The sequence below is a fragment of the Paroedura picta genome, chromosome 6, assembly GCF_049243985.1.
Source record: "Paroedura picta isolate Pp20150507F chromosome 6, Ppicta_v3.0, whole genome shotgun sequence".
Classification (NCBI taxonomy): Eukaryota; Metazoa; Chordata; class Lepidosauria; order Squamata; family Gekkonidae; genus Paroedura; species Paroedura picta.
In genome coordinates, this window is record NC_135374.1 from 90,011,215 (window position 1) to 90,037,783 (window position 26,569).

At 44.1% G+C, this 26,569-nt stretch overlaps 1 protein-coding gene and 1 long non-coding RNA gene across 6 annotated transcripts in view; one reads left to right on the forward strand and one right to left on the reverse strand.

Annotated features, from left to right (window-relative positions):
- Nucleotides 1-121: 121 nt before the first annotated feature.
- On the reverse strand, nucleotides 122-24,428 carry FHL2 (four and a half LIM domains 2). Of its 5 annotated transcripts, none has more exons than XM_077343593.1 (6): nucleotides 24,289-24,428; nucleotides 8,417-8,596; nucleotides 5,681-5,855; nucleotides 2,933-3,102; nucleotides 1,522-1,708; nucleotides 122-1,100 (listed from the first exon to the last, which is right to left on the reverse strand). In XM_077343593.1, exons 2-6 carry the CDS (start codon nucleotides 8,570-8,572, stop codon nucleotides 949-951), a joined length of 840 nt encoding a protein of 279 aa, XP_077199708.1. In that variant the 5' UTR covers nucleotides 8,573-8,596; nucleotides 24,289-24,428; the 3' UTR covers nucleotides 122-948. The 5 variants fall into 5 exon arrangements, with proteins under 5 accessions (XP_077199708.1, XP_077199709.1, XP_077199710.1 ...); XM_077343594.1 differs by lacking the exon at nucleotides 24,289-24,428 and adding an exon at nucleotides 17,786-17,952; XM_077343595.1 differs by lacking the exon at nucleotides 24,289-24,428 and adding an exon at nucleotides 17,782-17,925.
- LOC143840281 (uncharacterized) overlaps nucleotides 13,269-26,569 on the forward strand; it is a 68,558-nt gene continuing 55,257 nt past the window's right edge. The window contains exons 1-2 of the long non-coding RNA XR_013232103.1: nucleotides 13,269-13,458; nucleotides 15,383-15,474. This is a non-coding gene — a long non-coding RNA (uncharacterized LOC143840281). The remainder of the gene's footprint in view (nucleotides 13,459-15,382; nucleotides 15,475-26,569) is intronic.

Sequence of the window (26,569 nt, forward strand, 5' to 3'; positions counted from 1 at the left end):
TTTAAGGCCCCAATTTATTGTTTCCTGATACAGGGGGAGTGCAAGTTCGGTTTAGATCCAGAGTGTCCATATTAAATGTAAAATTTTTAAGATGCTAAATGATGACTAAAATGCTACATGCTTGTGTCAGAAATTTATTACCTCATAAAATACAAGGTGCAAAGAAAATCAAAACCCCAGAACGAGATGCTGACAGAGCACCTTGTGCAACAATCTTGTGTTATGTGCAATAATCCATTATGTACACTGTTTAAGCCTGGCCTGTGTACATTTACTTGGGAGTAAGGCCCCCTAGGTTTAATGGGCCTACTCCGCAGTTCATATACATAGAATTGCAGCTTTCGTTCCTTATTTTAAGGCGAAGCACAAATCTTCCTATTAATGATATCCTCTACATACCAAACATAGAATCACATACATGTTTGCCAACTCACACATCATAAATATTGGCCTTCAATCTATTAACACTAAACAGCAGTTCTTGTAATCCTTCCCAATACCCCTTCTTCGAGATTCATACATGGGATGAAAACATCTGAAAAGAGGAACTTATTTTAGTAATATTTGAACACAACTTGGTGTTTTGACTGATCCTGATTTGTCAGTTAAACTGGATGTCAGTCACCTGAGGCTCCTCCCACTTTCTCCTCCAGTGCATTTTCCTCAGCTAGGAAATAACTGTGAAGAACAGGGGTAGTCAAATTGCAGCCCTCCAGATGTCCATGGACTACCATTCCTATGAGCCCCTGCCAGCATTTGCTGGCAGGGGCTCATGGGAATGGTAGTCCATGGACATCTGGAGGGCTGCAGTTTGACTCCCCCTGGTGAAGAGTATATGATATTGAAAAACAAGACACTACATTTCTCATTTCTGGTCAGAGTTCATACACACTGTCAATACTTATTTGAGAAAACACACAGAGCTTATTTGTATTCCTCCTCGAAGTCTTAAATATCTTTTCCGCACTCTGGGCACAGAATATCATCCCTCTCTGTGAGGAAGCCGCGGCCGACTAAGGACAGGGAGCACTTCTTGCAGTTGAAGCAATCGTTGTGCCACTGGCGTTCCTCAAAGGAGATGTACTTGGTTCCTCCAAGTCCTGCAATGCAAAAGCAAAAGAGGCATTACGAAGCAGCTGTGGAGAGATCAGGGGACGTGAAGGAGCCATGTGTATGGTAAAGGAGAAGACACCAGAGGGACTGGCAAAAATTGCCTCCTCCACCACACACACACACACAAGCTGATTTGCCCCAGAAGCTGCTGTGTTCCGATGGAACGGCATCAGAGGATCCTGCCTTCCATGAGCTCATCTGTGAAAGAGCAAAAGGTGAAAAACAGTAGAGCCAGGGACAATTTCTCCCCAATTTTCCTTGGTTGTTGCTTCCACTTTTTATCCTGCTGTTTCCGAACTCCCTGGCCTGCAGGAGCACCTTTTCAATCGCTATTTCTTTTTTTCTTTGGACAGGCAGGCAGATGGGTTGACTGTCTCTTTCCAAACTGAATGGCAGTGAGATACTTACCACTTATTGGATTGGTGCACCCTGCGCACTTCTTTGCATAGAGGCTGCAGAAGCAGTTCAGGCAATAGGCAAACTCGTCCCGGGAAGTGAAGCGTTGCCCTGACAGCTGTTTCTTGCATCCAGTACACACAAAACACTCCTTGTGCCATGGCTGCTCCCGGTAAGTAATTCCTCCTGTAGTGATGGGCTGTTAAAGTAGCAGTAGAAGAAAAGACCGGTCTAAGGAAGGACTGCTGGTTGGTTCAGAATCCCCCCACATGCTTTCACTTTGCAATTTTGGGGGGAACAAGCAGCAAACAAATGATATTCAGGTGGGAAATGTATTTTCATTTATTATATTTGTATACCCCCCCCTCCCCGAAGGCTCAGGGTGGTTCACATAAAACAGAACAGAAACAGTCCAGATAGTTTCCTTTTAGTCTCTTCCACAATTCCTATTTTTATTGCACATCTCAGATAATTTACATCATTTATACCCTGCCTTTCTTTGCTTATAGCGCTGTGGGGGGAAATAAGCTCTTTCAACAATGATTTACATGCGTAGGCAAATTTGCTCACAGAAACGCCACTTCAGATTGTCAGCAAATGCCCAGCAAGCTCCAAAGGCCTGTTCTTGAACACACTGTTGAAAGTCTCGCTTACTGAGGGCAGGCTGCCGGAAGCTACCGGTCTAAAGCAAAACCCAAACGCAAAGTGGTATTTTTTATTAGAACCAGCCAAAAGTCACATAAACGCTACGCAAAGCTTGTACACTCTTGTGGCATTTTGATTGTCTTCATAAAAGATATTATAGGGCTTTAAAAAATTACCGAGCGCTTTTACTGAATGGTTGTGGTGCAGGGATTACAATGATGAGGACTAGACAGATTCACAATCGAAACCCTGCTCTGGGGTGATCCTGGGACAGTAACCCCCTTCCTCAGGCTAACCAGCCTCAGAGTTGTTGGGAAGGAAAAATGAGAAGAGGAAGAGTCATATGGGGAAAGAGTCATATTGGCTTGCTTTTCCTGTCCCCTCAAAAACAGAAAGAGACAGGATCTGAAGAATAATTCCATGCCTGAAATTTAGATGGTGGGGGCTTTCCCTTCCTTAAATGGTAACCTACCATTATTCCAAACTGAGCTCTCTTGTTACAACCCCATTTAACCATTCCCGAGGCCATATTCTTCCCTTTATCATTCCCACCCTGGCTTTGCAGATTAAGGATCTCTTTGGCTGGTGGCTTCTATTACCTATAGATTACAAGATTACTTGAATGCAACTAGCTGAAATGTGCAATATTTGCAATTTTGATAGAGTTCAGCATTTCATCAGTTTTGCATATTTGGGAGTTTTGACCTTCGGCTGCCATATTTCATTGCAAGGCTGTGTTTAAAAGGTAGCCTGGCAGAAAGTAATGGATAAGTAATACCTTCTTGCACTGGACACATTGCATGGCAAACTGCTTCTCGTAGCACGGCACACAGAAATTCTGATTGTCCTTGGGAATGAAACTCTTTGTCCCTATTGGCTGTTGGCATCGATGGCAGATGAAACAGGTCTCATGCCAGCTATTTCCTTTATATTCCATCTTGCGAGTTCCTAAGAGAAGACCACAATAAAATTCCACCCTTCTTCCTTTGAACTTAAGTGGCATTCTAATATGACTTAGCTTATTTTTCAAGGTGTTCTAGGGCAGGGGTAGTCGACCTGTGGTCCTCCAGATGTTCATGGATTACAATTCTCATGGGAATTGCACTCCATGAACATCTGGAGGATCACAGGTTGACTATCCCTGCTCTAGGGGGTGCTCTGTTCAAGGTGTTCTGTTAATATGTAATGAGAACCTGGGCAGTTAACATGTTTGGGTTGAGATCATTGATATAATGAAACCATACATCGCTCATGAGAGCCAGTTTGGTGTAGTGGTTAGGAGTGCGGACTTCTAATCTGGCAAGTTGGGTTCGATTCTGTACTCCCCCACATGCATCCAGCTGGATGACCTAGGGCTCGCCACGGCACTGATAAAGCTGTTCTGACTAAGCAGTGATATCAGGATTGGTGGCTTTGCCAAATGGGCCCTTAAGTGCTGAAATTCCTTTCTTATTATCACATCAGGATTTCTCTGGCAGCATTTGAGGCTTCTGCATGACAAGACTCTCTATTTAGGTTTATCTGCTCCAGGTTGGGGAATTGATGGAGATTTTAGGGGTAGAGTCTAAGGAGAGTTGATTTAGGGAGGGGAGGGACTTCAGTGAGGTACAATACCATAGAGCAGGGGTGGCCAAATTGCAGCCCTCCAGATGCCCATGAACAACAATTCCCACAAGCCCCTACTAGCATGTTGGCTCATGGGAATTGTAGTCCATAGACATCTGGAGAGCCGCAGCTTGGCCACCCCTGCCAGTGTCTATATTCCAAAGTGGCCTTTCCCCCCCAGGAGAACTGATTTCTCTTGCCTAAATCCCTGTGCAATCATTCTGGTAAAGTGTAAATTATTATATTCTTTGCACAGCTCTGGACAAGTCAATGCCGTGCAATCCGTGTAGAATTTCTACAGCTTGAATGCATGGCTTTCCATGGATTTCGACAGACTTAGAGTAATTGCATAGGATTGCACTCTTAATGCTGCATCCACATCATGCCCTTGGGGATTTTTATTTATAGCAAGACCTGTTCAACCTATGAAAAAAGAAAACAGTGTCTCTGAGAGAAGTGAAGAGAAATGTTCCTATTGTCAGCTGGTTATTACATCTTTACAATAACAGTTAGAGCCTGCCCAGCTCCTACGCACACACAATGAAGGTGCCTTGTGTTAAATCTTGTCTAGTATTAATATTAATACTGTCTAGTCAGATTGGCAGTGGATCTCCAGTGTCTCAGGATGAGTTCTACTGCCTGTTCCTCTAGCACAAGTTTTCATTCAGGGCTTAGTTTTGTTTATGCTCTTCAGGGTGTACAGTTTTATTTAAGGCCTGAATCAGGTCTCTGTGATCACTTTAATGTGATATCTTTGTACAGCTGGGGATTGTGGGGCACGGTGGGATGGGAGAATCAAAGCCCTTGTATCACTGGCAGAACAGTGACCGGTTGGGGGCCATATGCTTTGCATACTCTTGCATCGTGTGGTTTATATTTTCCTGCAATGTAACTAAATCCCTTCAAATTTAAATGTCACTGCTCATCAAGCATACAAATTAATCTGAAGATAATTGAGATGAAAGCCAATTCAAAATGCTTTTCTTTTCTTACCGGGGATCACCAGCTGTTGCACAATAACTTCCTGACCTAAAATATTTTTTAAAAAAGGGCAGCCCTGCGCTTAAGAATCTGCCAGTAAAAACAGTAACATCTCCAAGCTATTTCATCCTCTCCAATAACAAAGATCAAAGCACATTTAATTGGCCCATTGCTTTGAAGCCAGGATTCAGGATGTCAAGAGAGAGCTTGGGGACAGGAAAACCTGAATGAATCGATGCTATTCACCATCAGTTTTAGCACTGCAGAATTGGCCCCTTTATTAGGAGGCTGAAGTTCCTTGTTCCTTATTCATGATTTATGAAGCTTCCCAGTCCCCATAAGGAGGAAACAGTGACAGGATGATGAGTTAACTGGTGGTGTGTGTTGTGGTGGGGAGGTTTTGCTTCTTACAACGCCTAATGGTGTATTCAAACTTTGGCCACTTCTTCTAATAGTATACAAATATTCCGTAATAAAAAAAGCCTTTAATATTAAAATACTATGGAGAATACTGCCTGCCTCAAGTGAGTTCTATTTCAGCAAGTCACAGCAAACCATTTTGTAAGTCACTGTTTTATTGGGTACCTATTTGTTTGCCTTTGGGGTTTGCCATGCTTACATTTTTGTACTAGAGTTGAATACTTAGTGTTATCCCTTGAGGTTCCTAGGAATATAAGAATATAGTAGACATTGCCTTGAGTAGGTCTCTGGAAAGGCACCTTATATACAAGAATATAGCACAGTAAAGTCTTCAACGGTATGGATTTGGGAGAGGAGTTTGATCAATAATCCTTGATGTATGACTTGGACACGTGCCCTTGTTCTTCTGTGGAATGCCAGAGGGTACAGAATCCTAGAAGTGCCTTCCACTGGTTCCTGAAAGCTTTGATGGAGGTTACCTGACATTTTCCCTTTGACCCCAAAACATTCAAGTCCTAACCTGGCATGATGGTCTTCTTGCACTCACTACACTTGGAAGAGTACTCATTGGAGTAGCATTCGGTACAGAGTAGATGTTCTTCTTTAGCAGCGAAAGGCTTGTCCACTAGTGAGTTCTTGCACTGGAAACAGTGGAAACAGGTTTCATGCCAGTGTCGGTCCTTGTAGGACAGATCCTGTAGAAATTCCAAACCACAAAGCATGCTTAGCGAATTTCCTGAACGCTTGGAAGGCCTTACTAAGAAAATGTAGATGAAAGCAGATGAATACTGGAAATGTGATATATAAATGCTTATTATTTATTGGGTGAAGCATTAAGTTGTCACCAAAACCAAGGCCCCCAATATTTCATCAGCCCAGTAATACAAAAGCAGTCGGTAGTAATAGTGACCAAAAATTCAATTTAGTTAAAATTATACTGAATGATAACTGTAGTAGGTCAGCAATCAATGGCAAAAATGTATATTGGCTTTTCATGAGCTACAAAGTTAATGTAGCATAGTGCAAAAATAAATCTTAACTTTGTCCCTCAGTTTAGAGTAGCAATCCAGGCTTTCTTTCAAAAACCGTTCCATATATATGGATCAGATAGATTTTTGGAGAGCTCTCTTAAGTAAGCTGACACCGTGGTCTTAAAATCATCCTCTTCTAAAGATTCTTTGGAGCAGATAGAATGTTAAATCTTGCACTTGAGTATAATCGATGTAAATACAGCCCTATACAGAAGAGCAGGGATATGAATGATCTGCAGAACCATTTGAGCAGGGATTCCCTTCTTGCTCCTTGCCTTAATGAACTCAACCACAAACAAGGGAGCAGGCCACTTCCATTCCTCCCCTTCCAGAGCATCTCGTGGTTTCTTCGCCCTGGGCGGTGGGGCAGAGTCTGCACACCTCCTCGTGTCTTAAACCTCCTCCTTCTGCCTCCCCCCCCCCTGGCCCTGGGCACATGTCATGGCAGCCTAGAATGATTTGAACAGCTGAGTGGAAATTCTAATTCTAACTCATACAATTGTATTTGTGAACAAACCTTTGTCAAGAGAAGCATCACATTAACACAAGTGTCCTAGCCTCCAACTAGGATTGTCAGGCCCAATCTTGCAACCAGTGGAATACTTGGGGGAAAGACATGGAGGAGAACAGCCAATGATGACATCATGTCACTTCCAGGAAAAACCCAGAAGTGACATCATCATCTCTCTAGGAATCTCCAGAAACTCTATAGTAAAGCCACATAGTGACTGGGGTCACTTATAGTTTTCCTGCAGAAGGAAGATCATTTCTGTCTAGGAACTGCTGGAAACTCTATGGTTCTTACTTTGCCTATTAGAAGGTTGCTCGGCTTTCCATGTTCTTTTTAATTGTGTATCAGGTAAACGTTTTTCTGTAAAAAAAAAAATATCTGTGTCTGAAGTGCTAAAAGTGCAATGGAAATATTATTAATTCCTGAAGAGTTTTTTCAAATTATTGATTTTAAAAGTTATTTGGTTAATAGTTATGTCAGTTAATACCATTGAATTGGGCCTGAACTTCCTTGAATGGGAGGAGTCTGCAGAAGCATATATACCTTAAACCCCCCTACAAAAAAAAAAACCGAACAACCTTCTAGTAGGCAAAGTAATTTTTCCCACCCTATGTCTTCTGCTCAGAATTGAGGAGCCTTTGGAAGAAAATGCACAGAACTTTGGATCCAGCTCAAACAAACTTTTTTCTATACCAATTAAGGAATCTAGAACAGACTTTGCCTTATGGTCAAAAGGATAATTTGGATACATCCTTTTGTGAAGAACATTTAACAACTTTCCTTTACAGGGTACTATCTTGACTAGTTCTAGGGTCGGGTAAGGTGTAGTGTTGAACTAGATCCCACTAGGATCTAAGTCAAGATCCAGGTTCGAAACCCTCTCTGCTATTGAAGTTTGTTGGGTGATCTTGGGCCAGTCACACACTCTCAGGGTGACCTACCTCACAGGGTTGTTGTGACGATAAACAGGAGGAGAGGGAGATGATGTAAGCTGCTTTGCATCCCCACTGGGAAGACGGGTAGGATATAACAGAAGTAAATAAATACAAGGGGGCTGTTTTGGGAGATGGTCCTGTGGCACCCATAATACATCCCAGAAGCACATGTGCAAAGGCTCCTTGAGCTGCCCAGCAGAAATAAGGCAGCAATATTTTCCCCAGGTTAATTTTTGACCTTTTTTCCCCTTTACCTAATCCCTTGGGCACTTTGTATGTGTTGACATTCAAGAACCTCTAAGCCTGGCCAAGCTTCAGCAGATCCCCAGGCATGCAGTGAGGAATTAATCAACTGAACTTTTCAACTTGCATTGATGGATTGGGGGAGTAAAGTTGTTATCTGATCTTTCAGTGTTTCTGTTAAGCAAGAGTGTCTAGAAGGACTGACAAAAGTAGGTGATACATTTTATAGGCCAAAAGATTGCAAGGGTTTTTCTCCCACCTGAAAGGTTAGGAAAATATTTTTGCATGTATGTATTTGCATGCACACTCATCCACAGGCTGATAGCAGTCTTCTTCAGAGACCCAGGAGAAAACAACAAACCAGATGTGTATTGTGCTGGTATCTGGGCCAATTAAAATGGCATAGTCCACACACAGCACACTCATCTGCATTTAAACAGTGCCCATGACCATATCCCCAATCTCACTTTTAAATTCCTCCAGCTTGGAAAAAGTGTAACAGTCAGTGCAAAAAAGCAGGAAGCAGAGCAGGGTACCTTACAATCACAGCCAATAGGCTTTTTACATTCCTCACAGGTGTTGGAGTACAGGCTCTCGTAGCATTTGATGCAGTAGGGACTCTCCTCCCGCAAGATGTATTTCTTGCCAAAGAGGGACTCTTTGCAGTAGTGGCAGTCAAAGCGTTCTGTCATTTTGACATCTAGGCCTCTGCTGGGCTGTTAACAACAAGAAAGCAAGCAGCTTCAGGTTACACGATCAGGAGAGAAATTGACAGGGTGGTTTTTTGCCTGAGCATGCTATTGGTCGAGTACTAATGTTTTTATACACAACTTAGCCTACCTCATGAGGTTGTTGTGTGTGAGGATAAAGCAGAAGCAAGGATAACAATGTAAGCTGCTTTGGGTCCCATTGGGGAGCAAGGCAGGGTATAAATGAAGGAAATCAGTGATCTCCCATGTCATGATCTCCTTACACTAAGTAATAGCATGCTTAGGGATGAAGTTAGGCCAGCACTCTTGTCTCCTGCCAATTAGTTTTTCATGTACAGACAGGTTTATCAGATAAAGGACTAAAACATGAAATAGTGAGAAGTACATTTTCCTGTTCTGGGCCTATTATGCACGGCCGCTGAAACAGCGGCATGGAGAACGTGGAGGAGGAAGAAGCGAAGCAAACTGCTTACGCACGGGACGGAACACAATGACAGCAAAACCCAGAGTATCTGATTATGCACGCAGCTACTCCAGAGCCGCTTCTGGTTGCATCCTGGTCCCGGAAAGCTCCACTTCCGCATCTCGCTAACGCGGCTTTTTCGGCGGCATACATTGACTTTGCACCCGGTTGCCGCCTGCAGTGTGCATAATTGGTGATTTTAGCCGCCACCATTCGACCCCGATTGTGGACCTTCCCCTTCATGTATAATGGGCCCTACACAGGAATTTCCAGCTGTCAAAGCACATTGAAAGTGCATTATCCTATGTGTGCAGAATGGGCCCTTATTGTACAGGGAATCAGGTGTTCTCAGAGCCTCAGTTGCATGCCACGCCCTCTATGAAGCTTTCAAATCCCAGTCTTGGCACTTGTTACTGAAGGAGACAAGTGGAGTGGTGCTTGCTAATAGACCGCTCAGATTACTGGCTCTGTATCTGGAGATGTTGGGAGTGAAGGATGGACAGGCTTGAGGAGGGACTCATATAGTGCCAGAGTCCATCTTCCAAAGCAGCCATTTTGTTCCCTTTCTGTCACCTGAAAAGCAGTTGATCTCCAGCCACCACAGCGATTGCCAACGATTCTTGCTTAATTTTCCATTTTTCTTGTCTTTGTGACTGCTTGTAGCTCATGATATTCTGCTGGCACTCTGTTCTATAGAAGAATGGAGCTTTCCTCCAATGGTTTTAGGGATGTGCATTGGAAAGCATGCATGAGACTTCAGTTTGTGCATCCATGCAGCTTTTATGATCCATTTGTTTATGAAAGATATATGAAATTTGTATCTAGAATTCCTGTTGATATAAATCCACACAGGCAGTATGCATTTTTATTATCTTTTCAAAGGCAGAAATCTAAAGATTTACGTCTCTGTTTGCTGCAATCTAGCAAACAGAACTAGCAGGAAAGTAGTAGGTCCTTCTGCCTACAAGTACCTGGCACAAACACTTCTCTGAATTTCAGGTATCTCTCTTGAGAATCCCAGGATCTTTTTCCATTAAAAGCTACAAATCCATGCAAATATAACCTCTAGCAAGGAATGGAATGAGCCAGGAAGGGGTTAAGCCTCTGGATGCAGAAGGGGGAAGCTTGAGGTGACCAGATTTTAACAAGGGTAAAGCGGGACACCATTGACCAGCGGGTTTCTTGATTAAAAATTTGATCTACATGGAGCAACAAATATTTTCATAGAATGCATAAAGGTAAAGGTAAAGGTAAAGGTATCCCCTGTGCAAGCACCGAGTCATGTCTGACCCTTGGGGTGACGCCCTCTAGCGTTTTCATGGCAGACTCAATACGGGGTGGTTTGCCAGTGCCTTCCCCAGTCATTACCGTTTACCCCCCAGCAAGCTGGGTCCTCATTTTACCGACCTCGGAAGGATGGAAGGCTGAGTCAACCTTGAGCCGGCTGCTGGGATTGAACTCCCAGCCTCATGGGCAGACAGATTCAGACAGCATATCGCTGCCTTACCACTCTGCGCCACAAGAGGCTCACCATAGAATGCATAGAATGCAAAAATAATATTGTAATATGTTTTTTTTTTTTTAATTTCAACAAAAGTACAATTTGCCAGGTGCCCCCAGATGTCCCTCCAAAAGTGGGACAATCTGGTCACCTTAGATAGGCTCTTAACACTTTGTTTTAGGTAACTGTGATTTATGGAAGAAAACTGGTAAGGAAAGGAGACTTTTGTTCTAAATTGCAAGTTTTAGAATTATTGTTTCAGGGCTGTGTTATTAACTGGGAGTTCAGTAGGGACCCTCACCTTCTAAGTGGGTACACAGAGCATTCAGCTGCGAAGGAGGGAAACATTAATTGTATTGACATACTTTAAAAGACCGTTGTTCACTTGAGCTACTAAGTTCTATGTTTTTGTTGCATGGTCTGATGTTAAGCATAAAGTAAAAATGTGCTATTCCCCTTGAATTATTGCAAGATTGATTGCAAGAACCCACAAGCTGAGATCATACAAGCAAGAAAGAAAAAAAGATACTTGGACAAATGATGGTTATTACCTATAGAAGGTAGTCGGCAGTATTCATCTGGATAGTATGATACTGTGATTAGAAGGGTTGACTAGAGCTTTGGGGAACTTGATTTCAAATCCCTGCTCGATCTTACAATGTTTTTCTGTCTCCCCCCCCCCCAAAAAAAAAAACCCAGTCTCACAGGCAATTCATCCTTCTGTTTACACATTTCAAGAGTCATTGCTAGGGTTGGAGGACATCTGGGGATTGTGGGGAAGTAGCTAGGAACAGTAACTGAGTGTGGGTCACTGGAACCTGGCATATCCCTTGTTATTGCCTTCCAGAATGCCCTGGGTACTTCCAAATTATTCCTGGATATTCTTCATGTGGTTGTCTTTCTTAGAAACAAGGCTCTGTTAATGCTTCCTCTGCAAAGAGTTTAAATGAATGAGGGAATTTGAGGGTGTTCCCTTGTCATAAAAGGCCACCATGGCATCATCTTCTATGACCCTTGTACAATGAGGAGAATTTGAGATTTCCCCCTCAACCCTAATTATGAATTGGGACAAATCAGGAGAAAATGGGAGTTGATTCATAGATCAACATTGTCTGATAATTTTGGCATGGCCCTGCTCAAACTAGCAGTGGAGAGAAATGCTCTACTTCCTTGATGAATACTTTTGTGTATTAATCATTCCCTTTCCTGTCTATCTGAGCACATGGTTTCCAGCTGAGGACAGATTTATACAGGATAAAGAAAATATGAGGATTTGAATGTGGTATAAGACCATAAAGTCCACCTTCCAGGGTGACCATTTTCTCCAGGTGCTGATCTCCGCTCAGCTACAATAGTGGGAGATCTCCAGCCACTGCCTGGGGGATGGCATCCCTAGGAGTTAAGTACAATTCATTCCATTGACATTCGCAGAGAGGCTTTTGCTGAAGTGTGGCGCAGGATGGTAAGGCAGCAGACATGCAGTCCGAAGCTCTGCCCATGAGGCTGGGAGTTCAATCCCAGCAGCCAGCTCAAGGTTGACTCAGCCTTCCATCCTTCCGAGGTCAGTAAAATGAGTACCCAGCTGCTTGCTGGGGGTAAAATGGTAATGACTGGAGAAGGCACTGGCAAACCACCTAGTCTTGAGTCTGCCAAGAAAACGCTAGAGCAGGGGTCCCCAACCCCCGGTACCGGGCTGCAAAGGCCATCATACCGGGCCACCAGCAGCCGCGCCTGCCGTGCCAGCTACGCAAACGCGCACGCGTAGAATTGCCATGCATGCACATTTGCGCTCCCTGGTGGCCAAAGCGCATGCGCGACAACTCTGTGCATGCGTGTTAGCGCCACCTGGTGGCCAAAATGCGCATGCGCAGCAATTGGGCATGCACGTTTATGAGCAACTGCGTCAGCTGGGCCGCTGGCTCTCCCCCACCCCCGGGGGGGCGGTCCCTGACCAGAAGAAGGTTGGGGACCGCTACGCTAGAGGGCATCACCCCAAGGGTCAGACATGACTCGGTGCTTGCACAGGGGGATGCCTCTACCTTTACCTTTATACTTTATTTCCTTACATAATTTATACCCTGCCTTTGGTGACTTGTCACTTACTGTCAAGGAATGGAAACAGAGCAACTGGAAAAGGGTTACGGAGGTTCATTGCCCATCTTTTCCTTGTAATCTATCAAACCCTGCTTTCCAAGAACCTTATTTCAGCTGACAGGAACTGGGCAATTACAACTGACAGGTTGGTAAATTCTTGGAGCTTTTTTTTTTGGGGGGGGGGCAGGGGAGGTTTGGAAAGTAGGATTGCCAGTATAAAGCTTGCAAACAGCAGGAAACTCCCAGAAGTGCAGGGCACATGAGTTTTTACCCAGAAGCTATCCCCCAGCAACACACTGGTGTCACTTCTGGTCTCACTGGAGTTGTCTCCCATTTTCACCTTTATTTTTCTCCTGCTGCCCAGCTGAGCAGTGACAGGAAGAGCCTGCTGGGGGTAAAGGATGTCCCACGCCCAATGGGTGCTTGGGAAATCTAGAGGCAAAGGTCCTCAGTGGGCTATAATGCCTAGAGCCCACCCTCCAAGGCAGCCGTTTGTGAGGACAGAGAGCCATCCTTTCATCTCTGCAGCACTGCAGGGGTTGTGGGCCTATGGCAACCCACTGCAGTACTTCTTTAAAGGAGGGTTGTTTTGCTGGCAGGTGTGCTGGAATTGGCCAAACACAGCAATTGCCTAAAACATTCACACCTGTGTGATTGAGTACAGCTGGCCTGTACTCATCTTAATTGCCTTTTGCCAGCACATCAAAGTGAGTATGGGCTATCTCTGCCCCAGAACTTTGTTGTTTGAGAGCCTCAGTTCCAGCTACGAGGACACTGCATTGGAGAAACCCTGGACCCATGGGCATGGAGGTGAGGGTCTCCAGTAATAGGGGGGACCTGAGTCGAGTTAGGGTCGCTTATTCCTGTTAAAGCTCGGTCACACTGAATTTGGTTATTTTGCTGCTTGTGTATGTTGCAGCCTTAAAAAGATCTTTTATGAAATCTTTTTTGGTTTGTTTTGTTTACAAATGCTTGGTTTCTGTGTGTTTCTGCCAGCTCTCACCTTCCTGAAGGACTTGAGCTGAGTTCCTCTCCCTTCATTTGGAGTAAAACCTTACACCATTTTCTCTGGTCTGTAATCAGGAAATTGGTTTAAGGTGACCAGGTTTTAACACTGGTAAAGCGGGACACTGTTGACCAGGAGGGTTCTTGATTAAAAATTTGGTCTATATGGAGCAACAAAAAGTTTCATAGAATGCAAAAATAGTATTGTAATATATGTATTTTTTAAATTTCAACATAAGTACAATTTGCCAGGTAACCCCAGATGTCCCTCCAAAAGTGGGACAATCTGGTCACCTTAAATTAGTTGTGACTGCAGGAGGTCTCCAGGCCCTACCTCAAGGCTAGCAACCCTATCACAGCCCCTCCCCCCCCACGCACACACACAGCACATGAGAGATATGATAAATGAATACCACAGTGTTGTTACTATAATGATTTGTGTGGAAGTTTCTTTTACACTTGGCTAGAAAAAGAAGCCCCCATTAGAAGAGGAAGCAAAAGCTGCTCCAGGCATTGTGGTTTGCCACAGTTGGCCACCAACCAATACTGTTCTTTGTCATATTTTACAGTCGTTAGTTGTAAAAACATGCCTTGATAAATGCACGCGGCATGGAAGATGTGAACACTTTCACCGCCCCATATTTCTTGACTGAAACTGTTACAATACGTTCTTATTGATCAACGGATTTTGTGATCAACGTGACATGCTTTGCCAGAAATTACAAAAGAAAGTATCAGATAAAATTATTGAAAATGTTATTTTCTAGAAAGAAAGGTCAGATCATCAGAACCCACAGACCCTGTAAGTCAGGCTAAAGCAAAAACCTTCACTGAATTCAATAGTTCTTGTATATATTCTTGAGGGGAAAGTGAGAAGCCATGAAAGGAGCTCAGGGAGATTTTGCTTGTGGTGGGTTTTGTTTTGGTCGTATTGTACCCTTAGCTTGAAACTAAGAGAGGCTTTTCTATTTATGTCCTGCAGTAACCGACTCTGGTCACTGGTTATCAAAAAGAGATATGGTTGTTTTAGTTAGATGAAGTTCTGTGGTCCTAAGAAGTCATTGGCCAGGAAGCTGAGAACCACTTGAGGTGCCACCAAGGGTCTGAGCACACCCAGTGGATTAATGGCTTTCATTCTTTGAATGGAAGACACACACACACCCCAACCTTCATGCCTACTTCCAAAGTTGTGAAGGCTCTCTTATTTATTTACTTTGGGGAATTATAGGCTGCCTATCCAGGGACCTGTTGGAGGTGTTATGTAAATCCTCAACATAAATAAACAACCATCAATCACCTGCAAAAGCTTTTTGAGATATAGCATGAAGGTGAAGTGTATTTGCTATTCCAAGAGAATCATGCCTCATTTGTGTGACAAGGTGCAGAAGGCTATCACACTTCTGAAATTGCACAAACTACACAAAATAGAATTGTGCAGGAGAGCATTGTTATAGGAGTGATAGGAATCAGACTGTGGCCTGTATTACCATATATTAGAATCTATTATCTGTTGTATTATCTGCATTGTATTTCTACTTACATATTATTATTCTCTGCATTGGTTAGCATATCATTTCACTTACGCCTTGCTTTAGCATTCTACAATCCTAGTCCTATTACTTTGCTTATTAGACATTTCATCCTATTGACTGCAGTCACCTTACATTATGTAATCCACCTTTTGTCTCACTGAGAAAGGCAGACAATAAATAAATTAATTCCATTTCAGGACCCAACGATACATTCCAAACAGTGGGATACAGCTTCAACTGACTGTGGCTTTGTTTGACAATCACCTGTTGCAGAAGGCGACACTAGCAGGTAAAAAGACAGGGTTGCCCATCGAGCCTTGGGACAGGTGTTGTTGTTGTGGCATAGTGGCAAGGTGTATGGAGAGTCTCTTCACAAGGAGAATGTCTGAAGTTGCTTTCTACTTGATTAGACCATCTAGTTCTGTATTTTCTTCTCTGATGGGTAGTATCTGTCTAAGTTCTCAGGCAAAGAAAGGTCAACCTTGTGAATCTCTACTGTCCAAGCACAACGGATGCCCCCACCTCCAATTTTGGAGGCGCCAAGCATGCTATGCCCACAAGACAAGTTGAAGCCCAACAAAACTGTGGTCGTATATTGTGGGAAGGAGTTATGGGTGAAATTGCCGACAAGCTCATTTGGTCAGAGAAGCCAGCAAGAAACAGACTTCTCTTTTCTTCTGGATCGGGCCTTCCATCACTTAAGGAAGGCGAAGACTTGGGCCACAGGGTGGGATGCATTGCAGAATGGCCCAGCTGTGCACTTTCAGTAGAATGGGACCAGTCAGCTGTGCATGACAGGAAGAAAAGTATCTCCTATTATATAAGCTGCCCTGCCTCTCTTGTGGGTGTTTCTAAAGGGGTAAAGTAATGCAGCCAGCTGGGTGACCTTGGGCTCCACATGGCGCTGATAAAGCTGTTCTGACCGAGTAGTGATATCCAGGGCTCTCTCAGCCTCACCCACCTCACAGGGTGTCTATTGTGGGGAGAGGAAAGGGAGGGTAAATATAAACTGCTTTGAGACTCCTTCAGGTAGAGAAAAGTGGCATAGAAGAACCAACTCTTCTTTTTCAGAGCAGCCATTTTCTCCAGGGGAAGTGATGTTGGTCATCTGGAGATGAATTGTAAAAGCAGGAGATCTTGAGGTGCCACCTGTAGGTTGGCAACCCAACCTATTCAGAACATGTGCATGCCTTTTTAAAGGAAGCAAAACCCAGAGCAGGCTAGAAGGGGGCATCAGCATAAACAACTTATAAGAAATGCTCCAAGATGCTGTCAATGTCAGTACATTGAGTCTACACCACCTCCGGCCCCAGGTCCCATTCTAGCACTGTAATGTTCACAATCTTGACCTGCTAACATTAAAACATGCCTTTTTTTGCTTGCTGGCTTTGAAAATGCATCTTCCATTTGCTTTTTTAATACAAATAAACTTTTTAATTTGTCCTTCACAAAGTGAAAGGCTGTTGACAGAAGAAATAAACACAATGTTAATAGGGAGATTGTGTATCTGGTATAATATCTCACATATCCAAGGGCATGATGTAGCTGAATTGTGATCATGGTTCACAGTGAAAAATGGGGCTAAATATGACGTACGTTTAAAAATTATGTTAAAAAGTACTCATCAATACCCCTTTGGGTTCCTCGCAAACTTGTATTCTCCAGAAATGTCTAAAATGTATATAATTTCATTCCTGTGCCCCGCCCCTCATTTCAAGATGACAAATGTAGTAAACTTTCTATGTCGACTAAATAAAAAAATTATTTTAGCAGCCTCAAGATACCTGAACAGGTAGTAACCCAAGACATTATATTTCAGAAATCACGGCCAAAATAATGATGGAGAAAGTAATCCGCCTTAAAATTGTACCATGAACACTGAGGTTGACTTGCACATCATTTCTTAGCTGCATAAGTATTACAGATACTAACATTAATTGCAGAGCAACAGAGAAATATTTAACTCTGTGTATTGTGTTAAGATGGGTTATAATGAGATATAAAAAATGTGCTTGAGAGTGCAATCCAAAGCAGAGTTACTCCAGTTCAATCTCCTTGAAATCAAGAGGCTTCGATAAGGCAGACTCTGCACTGGATTATATTGTGGAGCAATGCCTCTCTTCTGGCCGTTCTGTGTGTGCTGCAAAAATTAATGAGGTCCTTTGTTGCTCCAGGAAGCAGGAAGAATCCACAAAGAAACCAAAACCTGAACTCTCCCTTCTCAGGGGCTTATCCAGCATGGTATTGGGTTGCTGAAACCATATCAGGGGCAGTGGAGACAATGCCTCCTGACACGTATCGCTCAGCCACGAAACATTTCATCTGAATGCAAAAGCATTGTTATTTCTCTCTGTTCTGCACACCGCATTTGCCCAAACAAAAGGCCACCTTCTATTGCTTTAACTTCTTACCCAACCCAGTTACGCCATTGAACCCACCCAACAAAGGCTATTATCCTTTTTTTTTTAAATCTTATTCCTTCAAAGCCTCACCTAACGCCCCATCCTATCCGAGCATCATCTGCTTTGTTATTTACAGCAGAGCCTCCAAAGGATTCTTATTGGCTGCCGGGTAACAAAAAGGCTTGTCTACTTACACACCGTTAATGGTGCTCTCTGGAGTTGACGTGGGGCATCCCATCCATTAGCAAAACGGGGAAGAGGAGCCGAGGATGCACAGGGCGTGGGGGAATCCTCAAGGCGAAGCACGCAGCTCTCCGGATTCCCATTCAACTGTCTGTGTTGTGTGGAAACAGGCGTCTGCCTTCACAGCCTAGTGAAAACCCCTGTGTATCATTTTACCATATAAGGAGACAAAAGCACCAGAGACACTAACTCTTTGAGGCTCAGTGCAGCTGGCACTCGACACGGTCTTCGACAGCGGCTTCTCTCCACACCTACCTCTCCCCCCAGCAAGCCTTACAATGTGCTTCATCGGCCCAGCCTTTCATTTTTTATATAGGTAAATCAAACCAGCCAGATTTTTCACTCCTCTGTGTCCTTTAAAAAAAAATGGTTTTAATTCCATAAAGCACCTAAACTGTTCTGGCAGGAACAAGGTCTAAGAATGCAAATATTGCATCACCATAGACGTTTACGCACAGCCTTCTGCTGAAGTTATGGGAGAAGATGTTTGTCCTCCTGCTGTCGCCTGCTGTAAACTGACCTACTGTGCTGAGCAAAGGTGGCCAAAGGTTAGGGAGTTTCAGGGCCATTTCTCAGCAGGGGCTGCCTATTGTCTTTAAGGGTAAGAAAAGTGGCTGGGGTAATCTTGAACAGACCTGTGCCCGAGAGAAAGCTGTGATGCAACCACCACGGTGCCAACGGGTGCTCAAAATTGCTGCAACAGGATTCTTCATTTTTAAAAAATAATAATAAAATCATAATGACTCTACATCAGATGAAGCACGGTCCTTTGAAGCTGACCTCCATTCCAAAACAAACTCTGAGTAAAGCATATTAATGCTTTGGAGAAACAATAATTTTTAAAAATCCAGCTACTGTTTGTTCCTCTGATTTTGCATCTTTAACGAGAAACGTCCTCCCTGTGCCAGAGATGGGACAGGCTCTCAAACAATTTCCGCACAAAGGGGTAAAACACAAGTGGCTTCCTGCCTGCAAATGTGAGATGGTAAATCTCGCTTTTGCAGCCCTCTTCACAGGGAGACCCCTCCTGCGTTTTCCCTCTGCCCCATCGCAGCTTTTTGCCTCATGACAAGGCTGCAAGGGAAAGCAAAACTTCTCTGTCCAGTCCTTGGCTTGTCAATCACAGCAAGCCACCAATCAAGCACAGCAGTTCTCTCATAGACTGAAACTACCCACCCCCACCCCCATTCCGATCCCTCATGTGGAAATGGTCTCAGAATCCCTAGGATATGGGGTGGGTCTGGTGGAAGAGGAGGGATAGTTGTAAACACAGATCAGGGTGTAAGTATTTCAGTAGGAACTAGGATTCTTTGAAAGTTGCCAGGCAACCCTAAGCATCTTATACATAAAACTAGCTAAAAAGCCTGTTGCAGCCTGAAATGCAGTGGGCGCTAGTGGGGCAATGGGGGGGGGGGGAGCCTTGCAGGCACACAGTAGGGAAACCCATGGCTCCCCTCCTCCCTCACAGTTAGATGCATTTAGATGCCCCCCCTGTGGCTCCTGTTGGCAGCAAGGCAGCATGAGGGCTTCCTGGGCCAAGGGGGAAAGGAAGCCACCCCTTTCCCCCCTCCTGGCAATGGCCCTCCGCATGTCCCTCTCCCACCCTCCCCCATGACCGGCAAGGCCCACTTACATCTTGCCCGTTCAGTGGCCAGGGGCAAACTGGCTGCGGCTTGCAAGATTGCCCCTGGCCATGTTGGAGAGAGTACTGCCTCACAAGTGGTACAAAGTCCGGGGAAGTGGTGCCTATCTGATCTTTTGGCCAAAAGATCAGACAGACCCCCACCTGCTATCCACCCCCCTACCCCGTAGCTTTTTATTTTTAACAGCACAAGCTGTTTCAGATGTGATTCATACTTCTGACAACATGCTGAAGGTTCCAAAGACTTCTATTGGTGGAACCTCCCATCCCCCCCAGGACCAATTGCTGTTCTTGCTCAGGATTCCACAACACACACATACAAGCATTCTGCGAAGGGAGCCTCTAACAGCCCCTGACTAAGGGGAGGCATGCGTTTCTGAGAGCAACACAGGGGAGTCAGTGGGCATGGGCATGCTTTCCTTTTGAGTGGGGAGGGGAAGCTTTCCCCTCCTGCCTAACTGCTGGCTGACAGGGGGGCACAGAAAAGCCCCCTCTCACTTTAAATACTTCTATGGCCAGCCTCCCTGCTTGAGGGCAGATACAGCCAAACCATGCATGTCTCTTCTCTGCCACTCTCTGAACGCTTGAGACCTACCATGCAAGGTTGTTGTGCAGATGAAACTGGATGCTGTTTCAGAGGTTCTTTTACCTCCCGCTTCATCTGCATGACAACACTGTGCAGCAGGCCTCAAGTATTTCATCTTCACAACAACCTGTGTGGGAGGCTGCACAACAGTTCTGTCCACACTCCAAAGCAGCCATTTCTCCCTGGGAATCTGATCTTTAAAACCTGGAGATGAGCTGTAATTCCATCCAAACCTCTTTTCCCCCATGACGTCTGAGCATGCACAGACATTGCTGTTACTTTCCAAGATATTTTTACTCTCTATTTTCAAACTTTTTGTGTTTTTATGCACACCTGGGGTTTCCCCCCAGAAACAAATTCTCCAGGGCAGTGATTACTCAGGTTGTGACCTGAACTAACGCTTTAGCCACTGGCCTTGCTCGTGATGCATCTTTTCCTGTTTTAATTGAAAATATTTGTTACAGTGATGTGATATTTAGTATTTAAATGAGGTCTCAGATTTGCAGTGTCAGAATATCGACAACTGCTTTGCTGGCATTTAGTCAGTGGGAAAGCAGTGGAAACGCAGCATAATACAAAATGTACACCATAAGAACCAGGGAATAAAACTAAAGGAAACACATAGTTTTTCAGAAAGAAGGAAGTCAAGAGCCTGACAGTCCTGGAGAAAAAATACAGTCCTATAAACAACTATATGTCTTACACTGTTCTACACATTAAACAGTACCACAGGATAAACTATTCTGTACTGCAATATCGCTCAAGGAGCCCAATTCTAACTTTTTTTCTTTCTGTCAGATGCTTTTCTTTCCATTTGTAATCAGTTTTTGAAAATCCAGTGCATTCTTTTGTGACTCACAGTCAGAACTGTTTATTCAAATTAATGCAGCAATATTTCAAGTAAATGACCATTCCTTTGAAATAGTGTCTGCATTAAAAAATTGTTTATCATGGAAGTTCTCTTTCTCTCTTGCACACACATTCTACTGGTCTGCCAAATGCAGAGCAAACTATAAACACACACATGCTCAAGAACCCTTGGAAACTCCACTTTCCCCCAAAGTACAGCAACCCCCAAGCATTTTTTCCACTTTGGGATGTATTTTAACTATCTTCCAGAGGAGAGGGAGAGAGAAGCATTGGGGTATTTTTTTCATTTAGAGGGGAAATCAATGTACAAAATCCAGCCCCCCAGAAAGAACTTCCAATCATGCATGTGGGCTGATTCTAGCTTTTCTTGGCCAAGGGAACAGAGAAGATTAAGAACTCTTTGCACAAGTAGAACCCCCCAATAAATCATTACTTTTGGATCCAGTCCAGTGAAAACCCAGAGATGGGAGAGTGAATAGTTTGATTTGAAGAAGGCATGACTGCTCCACATACTGCTCTGTCTGTCAATGAGCTGAGGGGGTGAAGAACCACAGAAAGATAGCTAACCCTATCCTTCCTCATCGATCTGAAGCAAGGTGCAGGCACATGCAAGCTTTTACCCAGAGTTAAACTTTGTTGGTCTTAAAAGTGCCACCAGACTCAAACTGTGTTGCTCTGTTGCTTCACAGGCTACTCCTCAAGGTAGTTGTCAAGAGGTGTGAACTCAAAGAATGGAAAAACAACTTGTTCAAGGTTTTTACAAAGGAGCTTATTTAGAAACAAGTCAAACCCAGGAGTGGAGTTTGGGGGCAAGTAGAACTCTAATTGGAGAACAGAGCCGATAAGTGAGTAGCCCTTTGAATTCTAGGGTTTCCCTGCATTCCCATTTTCCTTGCTTGTAAGTTCCTGCTTTTAAAGGGAGAGGGGGTTATGTTCTGCATGTGCTTTGTTCCCCCTAGTGGTCAATTTGATATCACAGAGATTTATGTCCAGTCTATTTCCCTGGAATTTTTGGCTGCAGATTTTTATGCCGAACATAAGCCTGTGTGATATCAAATTGACCAGTAGAGGGAGCAAAGTACATATGGAACAGCTCCCCCCCTATTGAAATAGGAAGTGAGGAAAATGAGAATGTGTAAAAGTCCCTAGACTCAAGCTCCCTTTCCACAGAGAAACCAGGGTCTCATTTCTTCCACTTGGGTCATTCGATTCCCCCCCCCCGAACTAATCTGGAGGGGCTGTAGACCATTTACAGTTTGCAAAGGCCACCATATTCACCCAGACCAGCTAGGCTGTCGGCTGTTGTCCTACTCTTCCCCTGAAGCAAGGAATATTGCCTTTGGGAAACGACACAGGCAACTTAAACAAAATTAATAGAAAAACATCAAAAGCTCTTTGCTGCACCTAAAGCAGCTGTTTGGATTCTGGAAGATGGAAAGATGCACCAGACTGGGTTCTGGGGCTGGAAATAACAAATTCCTCACCCCTGCTTTCCATGTCACACATTTGGCCAAAAAGCACAAGAAAGGACTAACAATAGCTGAAGTATCATGTGTGACAATTCTCTATCCTTTTTGGGCAGGTCAGCACAGTTGCTGCAAGACAGTAACGTTTCATGTAGAAAAATGTACAACATATGGAAAGGGAGGTCTGATCAATGAGTTTCCATCAAGTTTCCGAGACGCGTCTTTTAGTTTCACATCGTATACATTTGTTGCAGAAAACTTTGGGGGTAAACCCAGAGTTTCCCTCAGGAATTGGAGCATAAAGTACTGACCTAAGGTTTTCCAGAAATGTAGCTGACTGATCCCATGGAGTCATTCATGCTCATTTTACAAAGTCCACAGACCATGAAACTTGTCCAGCCAGGTTTCCCTCAGCTGACCATCAGTGCTCTGTGATGAACTGACTGTTCAGATGGACGGAGGTTCCATAGCACAGGAACTCAACACACAACGGAGAAGCCTAACAGAACCCTAACAGCAATCCATTTCACTTAAAGATCTTTGAGAAGGAAGCAGGTTCCCATAAGGCACACAGAAAGCCTTGTGCGTTGAGCAAGCAGCAAGAGAGCTTGGCCAGAACCATTCAGCCTGGCATACCAGTTTTCTCTCCTACAAGGCTTTCAGACAAAGGGCTGATGAAAGGGAGGGGGTCCCCCCCCCCAAAGAGATGTGGGTAGTCTACAGTTCCAGTGAATTTTTAAATCCAGGGCCGCTATAATAGCAATCATTTTGAAAAGCATCAGTTTTAATCTTGGTGCATAAAACTGGGACAAATCCTTGTCCCCCCCCAGGAGTGCAAAACTTTTATTGCCATAAACAAAGCAGTGAGAATCCTCATTTACACAATTTAGCTTTCCCCTGCAAGCATTTTTTTCGCAGACTCTGCTTGAAAAATATAATTCCCTTGAGATCAATTTAAAAGCCCGTTTCAGTGGGATAGACGCTTTCTAATGGGTATTCCCCAGCTGTTAATGTTATTTTGCATAACGGATATGAAGTATTCCTCTCCACTCACAAGAGCTATACATACATGCCTTTTATTTCCTCTGCCTTCAATGACTTGCACAGCAGAACTGTTTAAACATATAATCAGGCTAATCTTCTAAAGCCCTTAGTCTGAAGGGTCAAGAAAAGAAGCCCGAGAGTGATTCAGAGAAGTTGCTACCTTTGCTCTGGTTCTAAAAATCAGAGTCAAAAGGGCGGGGGGAGCAAACTTTAAAAAGAATACCTTGTCATTTCCAGTACAAATAGCCTCATTCTGTGCAGATATGCTTAGGAGACACTCTATGCCCAAACAGGTCATATCCACAAGTAAGGGGGCCAATTGCAGCCAAAATAACTTGAAAGGTATACTTTAGGGCTCCAACATTCCATAATACAATTTAGATCTTTCCAGGGGTGATACTTTCTTCTTCCCAACACAATGGCATTTTTTAGGCTATGAAAAGGGGAAAGCACTTTTGACAGGGTAGTTCAATAAAAAGTAACAGCCCTTGCAATCCCAAGCAGCATTGCACTGTTGTAATCCCACCAACTTCAGCAGACTCCGAAGGGGCTTCGACGGACTGAGAACTCTGCTGAGGATGGCTCTCCAAAACTGCCCTCTGGGCCCCTGATTTAGTCGGCAAATGGCACAGCAAAAGTATAAGCCACTTTGGTCAAATATCTAAACAACTAACCCAACAGAAGCCCTTAATCTCCTGGTTCCTGCTCAAGGAGTTTCAGCAGAACTAAACAGTAAAATGTAGGGACGTGTTGCTGTGTGCATGGACAGGGAGTGAAATACATTCTCTAAAATCCATTCCCTCTCCCCTTTATTCTGGCATTAAAAGTCGGCCGGGGACTCTGCTCTTACCTTGCCGGACTACTGCTGCGCGCTCCGGTCAGGGACTAAGGAGACAAAGCAAGGCTTTATTGGATTACCCAAACTATGTATTTAGCCTTTAGAACACCAAGAGTTCATTTGCTGGATGAGCTATAAATACAGTACCTCCAAAGCAGCGGCCAATCTGAGAGATAAGAGCCACAGCCTCTCTGCGTGGCTGGCCTTTTAAGGAATCTTCCTTGGTTGCTTCACAGGTCACCCATAGAAAGGATGGCTGAGCCCCTGGTAAAGTTCAGCATCTAGTTTATAGCGCACTTAAGCAGCAGTTTTAAGCATGCTTTCTTCACAAGTACGCCTAGTTGAACTCAGTGGAATTTACTCCCAAGTAAGCCCATAAAGGGATTGGGCTAAACAGCTGCACTCTTAAGTATGCTTACTTGGGTGTAAACCTCGCTGAATACAGGGACACTTTCTTCCATGTACGCATGAGGCTGATCAAGGAACTCTTTCAGTGAGAATCCTTATGTGAAAAGTATTGTTACAACTGGATAGAGTTATTTATCATCTCAACTTATTGTTTTATTAAAATGGAAATCATCGCCCAGGCAGATGAGTTGATAGAGGAAGTCATTTCCATGGCACAGTGGTATAATTTCAAAGATGCCAAATGTGTCCCCACATGCCTATGGCCTTCTGAACATGCAGAAGGCCATTTCTGATGGCTAGAGGCCTGCTGTGCAAGGCCCCTAGATGAAAGGACAAGCATTCTGAGCCTCCAGATTGGCAGCTGTCACAGACGGTTTCTGCACTAGCAATATCATTCAGAGTTGCATTTTAAAGGGTTGGCTTTTTCATTCGTTTCTGCACCAAAATTCGCTTTGTCAGGTGCAGACCCGAATTGCTCCCTCACTTGTCCCACAGCAAATAATCCCCAGAAAACTCAGGGGCTTTCTGCACCGGGATCCTTGTAGCAAATTGTTTGCTGAACGAAAAATTGCCATTTAAAATAGTGGAATTCGTCATTATGCATACCTGCCTTTGTAGTGGAATCCAGTTGCGTTTTGTATCGTTTCCCACAGGCTTCCGGTCTCGGTAAAAATTGCTAGAAAGGAAGCGCTATTGCCAAGCTCGTCCCGCCTCTGGCTGTCAAGCAGCCAATGGGCGGCCGTTAGCATGCTCCCAAACAGCCCCTTTCCCTTTAAGAAAGTTTAAAAAAAAAACCCACACCCGTTGCAACGAATCTGTGTTGATTCGTTGCAACGGAGAGACCCATCCAGCTTGCAGGTGTGTTTGAGCTGCCGTTTCATCGTTGCCACGCTCCTCCCAAGTGAAAAAAAAAATCCCCCCCCCCCCCCCACGGGCGCGATTTTCAGCCGAAAACAGTGTGGAAAATAAAGGGAAAATACATCAGCAAAGGGGCTTCTCTGTTGTTTGTGCTTAGTGACTAAACAGCTCTGGGGAGGGACTGAAGCCGGGGAAACCTCTAAACAGAGGCTCGCCGGTGCGTTGATCCCTGCTCGCTCGAAGAAAAAAAATGGTGATCGCTTTGCCGGAAGATCAGAGGAGAGAGCCAGGGGGAGGGACTTTGTAGAAACCACAACAATGGTAACACACAGAACTTTCCCGCTAGTGTTGCAGATTGGTTGCAGGAGTGTAGCGCTTTCCGGAGGGTGAATCCACTTTTGGGGATTTCCCTGAAAGTGCTACAACCGAAGCGCTTTTTGCGGATTGGTTTCAGGTGTGTGGCAGATTGTCAACGACGTTGTGCATAATGGCAAATCAGTAGCGTTTTCAATTGGCAACCATTGTGCGATTTTGAAGGAGTGCGGAAAGCCCCTCAATTTCATCTTTTCAAGTGGGATCTAATGGGGTCTAATTTGGGGCTGTTCAGTGTAGAAATATGTGCATTTTGGTTTTTTCTCCATGGCCGCCAATTTGAGTTGTTTGGGCACTCTCCTTTCCCCATCACCATTCTCCCTCCCGCCCCCTCCCTCTTTCCATTCTGAAAAAAATCTATCTTTTTAAAAAAGGGGTGATCTTTTCACCCTATAAATGTTTAACAAATTTTAAATATATATAAATATTAACTCCCACCCATTCAGGAAACCCTTCCAGGGCACTCAAGAAAGCCCAAGGTTTCATGAAACCTTGGTTGAGAAAGCCTGCTCTGCGAGGTCTCCATGAGTCAGCTGTGACTTGGAAATGCCTGATCATTTTGAATAGAGAAGCAGGGAATTTAACCTGATGCCTTCTGCATGGAAATCAGATGTTCTCTCATGACCCACAAACTCCATTATGTTGAATAGATGCT